At 40.4% G+C, this 9,676-nt stretch overlaps 1 protein-coding gene across 1 annotated transcript in view; it reads left to right on the top strand.

Moving 5' to 3' along the window:
* Positions 1-9,676, top strand: part of LOC116673463 (mucin-5B) — a 20,217-nt gene that overhangs the window by 7,806 nt on the left and 2,735 nt on the right. Inside the window, exons 15-34 of the mRNA XM_032505817.1 lie at positions 152-246; positions 364-496; positions 749-992; positions 1,229-1,269; positions 1,842-1,930; positions 2,191-2,345; positions 2,423-2,561; positions 2,763-2,867; positions 3,165-3,359; positions 3,620-3,692; positions 3,775-3,944; positions 4,042-4,198; positions 4,715-4,825; positions 5,068-5,209; positions 5,350-5,378; positions 5,554-7,146; positions 7,889-8,130; positions 8,333-8,519; positions 9,079-9,289; positions 9,569-9,581. Of these exons, the coding sequence (XP_032361708.1) occupies positions 152-246; positions 364-496; positions 749-992; positions 1,229-1,269; positions 1,842-1,930; positions 2,191-2,345; positions 2,423-2,561; positions 2,763-2,867; positions 3,165-3,359; positions 3,620-3,692; positions 3,775-3,944; positions 4,042-4,198; positions 4,715-4,825; positions 5,068-5,209; positions 5,350-5,378; positions 5,554-7,146; positions 7,889-8,130; positions 8,333-8,519; positions 9,079-9,289; positions 9,569-9,581 (4,124 nt within the window). The remainder of the gene's footprint in view (positions 1-151; positions 247-363; positions 497-748; positions 993-1,228; positions 1,270-1,841; positions 1,931-2,190; positions 2,346-2,422; positions 2,562-2,762; positions 2,868-3,164; positions 3,360-3,619; positions 3,693-3,774; positions 3,945-4,041; positions 4,199-4,714; positions 4,826-5,067; positions 5,210-5,349; positions 5,379-5,553; positions 7,147-7,888; positions 8,131-8,332; positions 8,520-9,078; positions 9,290-9,568; positions 9,582-9,676) is intronic.

The raw sequence follows: 9,676 nt of genomic DNA, 5'->3' as shown, positions 1-9,676 counted from the left end.
TAATCCTCCGTGTCCTCTGTGGCGGAGGGCGGTGGGCAGTGCGTGATCACAAAAGCCTTGTATCATATGGACACGCTGACAGTGTTGTTGTCATTACTTAGAATTCCTCATGGGGGTAACAGAATCATGATCTCATTTTGCATTTTTGCAGAAATATTTGCTGATGAAAAGTGCTCTGTGTTGAACAACCGAACTGGAGTGTTTGCTCCATGCCACGGTTATATCCCAACTGATCAGTACCACACGGTAAACCTTTTGCACTGAAATTAACCCTTTAATACGTTTTGGCATTTTTTAGCAATTAACTGTCATTGACATATCAATGTGCGACTTGTTAACAAAAAAATTGAATTTTATTTTCAGGCTTGCCTCCAAAGAACATGTAACTGCGGTAGCAGTCTGCAGCAGTGCCTGTGTGTTGCCCTGGGCAGCTATGCCAAAGCCTGTGCCAATATGGGTGTTGTAATTGGTGACTGGAGGACAGCCACCAACTGCAGTGAGTTCAGCTTTGAAAAATATACAATTTACTCTGTCTGCATTCTCCCACTTTATTGTTCACAGTCCACTGAAAAAAAATCTCTTGATGTTTTTTTCACTTTTGCATTAATGATAAAAGCATGATGAGGTACCGGTAGGTTGAATCAACAAACATGTTACAATTGCCAAGAGTGGACGTTTTTTAATGAAAATGTCACATATTAGTACTAGTAGTAATACAAATTAGTGGCATATTTATGTTGTGTTGCAGATCTGAAATGTCAGAAGAACCAAGAATTCTCCTACAACATGCAAGCCTGCAACCACACATGCCGTTCCCTGTCTGGCCCTGACCCTCGCTGTGGGCTGGAAGACGCTCCTGTGGAGGGCTGTGGCTGTCCGGAGGGGACTCACCTGAACCAAGGACACATCTGTTCCCCAAAGGCAGAGTGCGTTTGTCACTACTACCGCGGTACAACACCCCCAGGCTCTGTTGTTATTGACAGTCGGCAGTGGTGAGCTGACCATCTAAGTACTTACAGATTACAGACACTTTAAATGCTTGAATAAGACTTTTCTTAACATTTTACATCTGTACTTTACTTTCCCAGTGGTTGATTTCTCACTGTCTGCCCTAACCAAATCTTCCCAATGCTGTTATAGTATGCTCAAATGTGTAGTCAACCCCAGTGATACACATACTTGTTGTATATCTCGTTACATCTGTAACCAAATGCTGTGTCTATTGCAGTGTCTGTGAGAATGGAGAACTGAAATGTTCTCAAGATTGTGGTAAATATAAATACATATTTCTTTATCATAAACATATCTAAATTATACTGATCCTTTGTTACATTTGCTCCATTGTTGGAAATTTACCCAGAGTCATGGTAATAAATAATCCCTAACTTTATAATAATGTAAAGATTTTGAACTCTTGGTTCAACGTTGCTGAATCATTGAAATCCATGCTGTAGGCTTGTGCTTTAGCTTTTTTCCTTCCATCTGTGCATGTGTTTGGTCCCGTATGTCTTATGTCTGTCTCTCTGTCAATGTCTTTTGTTTGTTTGTTTATATGTGTGTCTGTTTTTGTATGGTTTTGCTTGTAAGCTGCACACACCATCCTTACTGTTGTGTGTGTTTTTATTAGGTCTCCCCTCCCTTTCCTGTCTTTCCTCTCTGTGTTTTCTTAGTCCTGGGACGCATTCTTATGTCTAAGCATATTGTTTGTAATCTTAAAAGACACCATGTGATGGTGCTCTGCCACCCCGTGTCACTGTTCTGGATGAAGATATTTGAAAAAAAAATTAATAACATAAAACATCTCTATAATAATGTTTTAATTTAATGATTGTTTGCATCAGGGTGCAAAAATGGGAAGGTTTGTGTTCATTGCTCCGAGAATCCTGTTAACCCAGCTCAGAAAACCTGTGACAGTCTCAGCAAACCAATGGTAGGTCAAGATATATGTGTATGTATATGCTTGCTTAGTCTTGTATTGTTATAGAATACATTCTTACTGAACATATTTGTATGATGTGATCTTTTTCTCACAATTAAGAGCCACTACATCATTTTTATTTTTACGTAAACTTCCTGTCAGTGAATTGCATCCCTAACATATCCCCTTTGTCCAGAACAGGTTTCCTTAATTGTGATGAAGTGTAAAACAGTTCCTTGAGTTAAAAGATTTCCTTTTGGTGTGATTTCCAGGGTGCCAAAATTACCTGTGAGAGTGGCTGTTACTGCCCAAATGACCAGTACGAAGATCACCGTGGAAACTGTGCTTCTCTGCACAACTGCACCTGTGTGTACAGTGGCAAAGTATTCAACGCAGGACAGCATGTCAAAACCAACTGTAAAACATGGTAACGCCTGCATCATTGCTGCTTTTTCTATTGGTTCATTTTTATATTTGAACGCTTTACATCACTCTATCTTGCAGTACCTGTGGTCAGGGTCAGTGGGACTGCAAAGACGAGCCGTGCCATGGGAAGTGTCAAGTTTACGGGAACGGACACTACCAGACCTTTGACTCCAAATGGTACCGCTTTGATGGACAATGTCAATACACGCTTGCAGAGGTGAGACCAAACAAGACAGTGGCAACAAAGTCCACTGCCCACATGTTTCATTGCTGAAGTTTTGGCCTCCAATGCATCACAGACACAGTGAAGGACATAGTGTATCAACAAAATACTACAGGGCATTTAAAAAAAGTATAGGCTAAAGTCTACCATATCTTTTATAAGTGTATGTTTCTAACTGTGATCTTTTTACTTCAGGATGACTGTGGAAATAGAAACGGCACCTTCTCTGTCAGAGCGGAGAGTGTCCCCTGCTGTGATGAGGCGCTTACCTGCTCTCGCTCTATCGTCCTCGACTTTAAGGTGGATGACTGTTTCTGGGATTCATATTTCTCTTCACTTACACCCTAAGCTATTGTCCACATGTTTATCATTGATCTTACTATTGTCATACTGTGATATCCATTCCTCTATTCTCTAATTTTCATCAAATTGCTTCACACACTTACATACTCGGATCATTCTGTCATCATTATAGAATTAATATATTCTGGATTTTATGGCAGATCAATAGAATCTGTAAAGTCTGGTAACTACTTCCTAATACTTAAAAAAAAAAAGATTTTGTCATAATGAGTTGTACCTGTGCTGTCCTAAAAGGGCGAGGTCACCCTGACACTGAGTGACATGAAGGTGACCAGACGCCATCATAAAGGCTGGACTCTGCAGGACCATTCACTTTACTCCACACACACTGTGGGACTCTACATCATAATCTCAGTGCCAAGCAGAGGGATAACTCTCATCTGGGACAAACACACCCGGATCACCATAGAGCTGCATGAATACTGGAGGGTAAGGGATTTTTAAAATGTAGTGGTTAATGTATCAGTACACATTAATATTAGAAACTACTTAAAATAAGGTGATTTTTTTAAATTTAAATCCACATTTTGTACAATTGCTTAATGTCTTTTTGCTTGAAAATGTCCAACTTTGGCAGAATCAGAAAACATTATGTTTCAGCATTGACCACCGCTGATAGATCCATCTAGTCAGCACTTCCTTTAATTTGAAGTGTAATTTTGTAACTTTTTAAACAATCTCTCCTGCAGAACAGAGTGTGTGGCCTCTGTGGGAATTTTGACTTCAACGAGATGAATGACCTACAGATAAGTGGCTCAGCAGGTAAATGGGTCTTCTCTTTTTAATGCCAGACTTTTACTTTTATCATGGTGGTCAAAACAACACAATAACTTTTTTGTTTTAGTGGTGTCCAGTCCCCTGGCATTTGGCAACAGCTGGAAAGCCGCCACACCCCCTTGCTCTGATGTGACCACTGAGATATTTCCATGTGAACGCAACTCTTACTGCTTAGCCTGGGCCCAGCGGCGCTGTATGATCATTACAGGAGACATATTCAATGCTTGCCACTCAAAGGTATGCATTTTACATATTTATCATGCTTCCAACACATACAGTAATACCCTTTATAGAGAGCCCTTAACGTCTATTCTGGGTATTCTACAATCCACAGGTGGAGCCAGAACCCTACTACCAAGCCTGTGTTCAGGAGTCCTGCTCCTGTGAGTTTGAAGGGAAGTTCTTGGGCTTCTGCACAGCTGTGGCAGCCTACGCAGAGGCCTGCAGTGACCAGGACGTGTGTGTAAAATGGAGGACACCTGATTTGTGCCGTAAGTTAGGACCCTTGTCCCCCCCTTACTAACGTTAGTTCAAACTTAACTATTGAAGTCATATTTTTTTCAGATGGGAGGGAGGTAACAGTAATGTGACATTTAATAAAACTGTAAAACTAAAATCCCTAAAAAGAACATTGATTAGATCACAAGGCCAAATTCACTTTTTTACAGGGCTGTGCTAAGAATGCTAAAAATGCAACACCTCTCTGTTAAGTTTACTTTTCTGCTAAAGATTTCAATAACTTGACACATACAGTAAATTAAAGTCGGACAATTTGAAAGTAAATACTGTATCAAAGTATCTTTTCACTAGTATTTCACATAATTTATATATTTTTACATAATGTTTTGTTAATATTAAAATCTTTCTTGGTCATTATGCAGAGGACTGACACTGTGCAAGAGACAAAAATAAAGTAATCAATCAAATTAGCCAAGTCTGCCAATTGTTATTGGATGTTTGCAAAACATAAACTATAACAATTTAACTTGGGATAATTTAAACCTTAGCGGTCTACTGTGACTTCTACAACGAGCAAGGCCAGTGTAGCTGGCACTATGAAGCTTGTGGTGAGATGCTAACCTGCGGCAAAGACAACTACATCAAACACAAGCTGGAAGGTAATCAGACTTTTTCAGTTGTATTTAAATATAAGAACATATCTTAATTTTCAGTCATCAGTTGAATTTAATGAAAATGAAAAGTGAAAATAATGTCCTAATGTAACTTAGTTTGTGCTAATTCTTGCAGTAATGAACACAAACCTGGCATTTAAGTAAAATCCTGGGAAATCAATTGAGTGTTTTTTTTCTAGTCAGTGTTTGCAACCATAAAGAACACAATTTGTTTATTCTTGTAAAAGGTTGCTACCCCAGATGTTCATGGGAAGTGCCATACTATGATGAAAATACTAGTGAATGCACTAAATTGAGCAACTGCACCTGTTATTTTAATGACACTGTCATTCAGCCTGGGGCAGCGGTGATGATACAGTCTATGAAGTGGTAAGTTAGGCCATTCATAATGTATATACAGTACGTCTAAATATGTACAATTTCATTGTAACCAATATGAAAAAATACAATTTTTGAAAATTACTGGTGCATTGACATCTGGCTATTTCTGACTCTCTTATACTTGTTAGCCGCTGTGAAAATGGAACAATAAACTGTCGTAAGTATGAATTAATCCTCTACATTTTCTGTTGCATGTGTCTATTGCCTTGCAAAACAAAAAATGGGTTTTGTGGCAATTAGCTTTTTAAATGTTTTAGATAACAGTATATTATGTGTCTGCACAGAACCTGTTTTAAAAACACCTAGCATTAATTCCACCTTTACTCCAACAGCACCTCCACCCACCCCTACACCTACCACCACTTTTACGTCTACCACTCCTACCACAACTGCTTCAACGACCACTAAAACGACCATGTTTTCCACCACCTCTACACCAATGACGGCCATTACCAATGTCTCAACTACTACTGAAAAATGGTCAACTAGGCTTTCCACCTTCTATGTACCAGCAACTACAACTACCATTAAAACAACCATATTTTCCACCACCTCTTCACCTACAACTACAGCTGAAACACGGTCGACAACGCCCCCTGCCCCTTCTACACCAATGACAATGATCACCAATGTCTCAACTACTCCTGAAAAATGGTCAACTGGGCTTTCCACTTTCTCTGTACCTACAACTGCTTCAACTACCACTGAAACAACCATGTTTTCCACCACCTCTACACCAACACCTGCAGCTGAAACGCCCCCCACCCCCTCTACACCAATGACAACCATTACCAATGTCTCAACTTCTACTGAAAAATGGTCAACTGGGCTTTCCACCTCTTATGTGCCAGCAACTACAACTGCTTCAACTACCACTGAAACAACCATGTTTTCCACCACCTCTACACCAACAACTACAGCTGAAACACGGTTGACAACGCCTCCCACCACCCCTACACCAATGACAATGGTCACCAATGTCTCAACTTCTACTGAAATATGGTCAACTTGGCTTTCCATCTCCTCTGTACCAGCAAGTACAACTGCTTCACCTACCACTGAAACAACCATGTTTTCCACAACCTCTACACCAACAACTACAGCTGAAACACGGTTGACAACGCCTCCCACCACCTCTACACCAATGACAATGGTCACCAATGTCTCAACTACTACTGAAAAATTGTCAACTGGGCTTTCCACCACTTCTACACCAACACCAACAACTACCTCAACTACCACTGTAGCCCCAGTAACCCCTACAGAAGTGACAAACCCAACAGGAACCATCACTAGCTCGAGCACCACACCATCTACAACTAGAATTAACACTACTACTTCAGTGACAACTGCTGCCTCAACAGATTCACAGCCCACAGAGACAGTTATACCAACAGATACCAGCATATTTCAACCAACAACAAAACAGCCAACAGAAACGACACTTCAATTATCAACCACCTCTGAAACCACTGCTACATCTGCTGAAACCTCAGGTCAGACTGAAGTAACTATAACAGTGAACTCTCCCACTACCTTCCCAGAAACAACAAAGTCTCATTCAGTGACATCTACATATCCCATGGGTCCACCAACAACCTATATCACTGAGATGTCAACAACGGAAGAATTTACAAATGGGACTACCACCACTGAACGGACAACCTCTGAAAAAGCTGGCACAATCATGACAGAATATACAATGCAAACTTCCACTCCACCAGTGTGTAAGTGTAAAGACCTGAAGAGGAGAGAAGAGTGGAATTGTGGTGAGACGTGGACAGAGGACTGTTTTCATAAAAACTGTACAGATGGGAAGATAGAGTTGACTTCGGTTGTTTGTCCAGAGTCTACAATTCCAAACTGCCCCAGAGACCAGGTCACAAGAATCTCAGATGGATGCTGTGAAACATGGAAGTGTGACTGTAAGTGTATCCTTGTTGTCTCTGCCACTGTTCTTGTCAGCCCTCATTTATCCCTCCTTTTTTATGTTTAATATTTTCCTCTACATAGCTACTGAATATCTGAGTGTTTGTTGTGTGTGGTTAGGCAGGCTGTTTTATTTTAGAGATCAAAGTGCTGCAAGAGCCTCAAGTAATCTTGCTCCCAATTCCCTTAAACCAATCCGCACTGACGTATCTCCTTATAACACCACCCTTTGTGGGGCTGTACTCGAGGACATTGGTGCTTTGAACTAAATGCTAACATCGGCCTGCTGATGCTAACATGCTGACATAGACAACATTAACAGGCTAATTTTTAGCAGGTAATATTTACTATGGTCACCCTCTTTGTTTAAAGTGCTAACAGTTTGCCACTCAGCTGGGGCTGATGGGAATGTTTTGCAGTATTAGGTAATGATGTTTTGGACAAATGTAAAATTTGATCAGATGATGGTACTAAAGATAAAGAAAGGGATCCCCGAGGTCATTACAATTAACCCTTTGGAAACATGAATGTACAATGTATACTAAATTTAAAGGCAATCCATCCGATAGTTGTAAGATATTTTAGCCCTGACAAAACTGGTGAATTTACCGACCAACAAAGGCCATCTCTATAGCCATGCTGCTGACGTGGCAAATCCTTAAAAATCCAAAAAATATATATATATATATTTCTTGTTTTCTGTCCATACCTACTAAAATCACCTCTTACCCTCCCCAGGTCGCTGTGAGCTATATGGAGATCCCCACTACATCTCTTTCCAAGGTGTAACCTTTGATTTCCTGGACGATTGCACCTACATCCTGGTGGAGGAGCAGTCCCCACATCATAATCTGACCATTGCTGTGGACAACTTCTACTGTGTGCAGGGACTCCAAGGCTCCTGTGCTAAAGGCATCATCCTGAAATATCAGAACACCATAGCTGCACTCAGTATCCTTCCTGATATGTTTGAAGTGCAGGTAGGATACAATAAAACTGAATTTATTTATAGTATGCAATGTCACTATGCCAAACATATTATTTATATTATTTGGCTATAAAATTGCGGATAATCATTTTCTTTGATAAATAATGTTTTCAAGTCTTTTCTACTATTCACGAATATTATACTCTATTGAAAGAATGAGCAAGTTGGTTTGCTATTAATCTAATCTGCCCTAGGCCACTCTGAACAACGTAACCATTGAGCCCCCATATGAGGAACATGGGTTGAGGTTTGAGACCACAGGGTACATAGTGTCAATCTACATCCCAGAGGTCCGCTCTTATGTCTCCCTCAGTCCCGGGTATACCCTGGTGGTCAGTCTGGCTATGGAACACTTCTTCAACAACACCCAGGGACAATGTGGTGGGTAATGGATTAAAAAGGATGGTGCATGTGTGTGGTGAAGTGCATATTGTATATCCATTTAAACATTAGGTGTTTGTGTGTAGAGTGGATTTTCAGTTAATGCAAAAAAATCACAGCTTATTGGAAATTTTAGTAGCTTAATCTTGTCTGTCATATTTTTCAACAGTAGTCAACATGCTGCTTATAGGGCTTGTAGGCTATAAAAGCCAAACAGTATGTTTAGTTTAAAGCTGTGTTGAACATTTCTTGACCACTAGAAGGCAGAAAGAAACACTGATCCCAAAGAAACTTGTCTGTGACCCAATTTGCTTGCTCACATTTTACCCCTACTTTTTTCACCAGTCACTTTCTGTTAATTTTTTAGATAGCATAAATGCTGCTTGTTTGAGGGTTGTTTGCTGGAATGTCTGCATACAGTTGATATGGTCTACATGTGGGCCAGAGAACAGAGCAATTTGCTAAATGTGGCTAAAAGCTGTATATAGAGTGCTTATGTCAATTCAAATGTATATGTGTATATTAATCATTAGATTGCACCTCTCCATCTTCTCTCCAGGTGTATGTGGTGGTGGATCATGTATCCGTAAAGGAGGGCAGATCGAGGATGATAGTTGCTGTGATAAGACGGCCTATGACTGGGTGTCCGCTGACCCGCTGAAGCCAGCCTGTGCTTCTGCACCAAGGGACAGACCTTGTCATGGAACAACTATCATACCCACTCCAACCCCTTGCCCTGCTAGCCCACTATGCGAGCTGCTAGACCACCCGTAAGCTACACACACCTCTTTAGGGAATTGGTGGTAGAATTGAGTGTGTTTAGTGTTTGTGTTTGCTCAAACTGTATATCATGAAAGAGAGGCGCCAATCTTCTCCTTTACTATCTTCTTATCTTATTATCTTCTCCTTGACACATAGTCACCCCATACACTCAAGCTACAGCTTAACAACCTCCTAGTGCCACCCTAGAAAACATATGCTTTATATTGTTTCTTTTATTGTCAATGGTGTTGAACCTTGGCTGTCTGTCTCTCTGTGTATGTTTTGAGTTGTTGCATCTTGGTACATTCTTTAACTACTGACTTGCAATCTATCCTATTCTGTTTCCTCAGAGTCTTTTCAAATTGCAGCTGGCATGTGAATCTGAACTCTAAAAA

The sequence above is a fragment of the Etheostoma spectabile genome, chromosome 23 (assembly GCF_008692095.1).
Source record: "Etheostoma spectabile isolate EspeVRDwgs_2016 chromosome 23, UIUC_Espe_1.0, whole genome shotgun sequence".
NCBI classification, from domain to species: Eukaryota; Metazoa; Chordata; class Actinopteri; order Perciformes; family Percidae; genus Etheostoma; species Etheostoma spectabile.
This window is presented reverse-complemented; position numbering and strand designations above follow the sequence as displayed.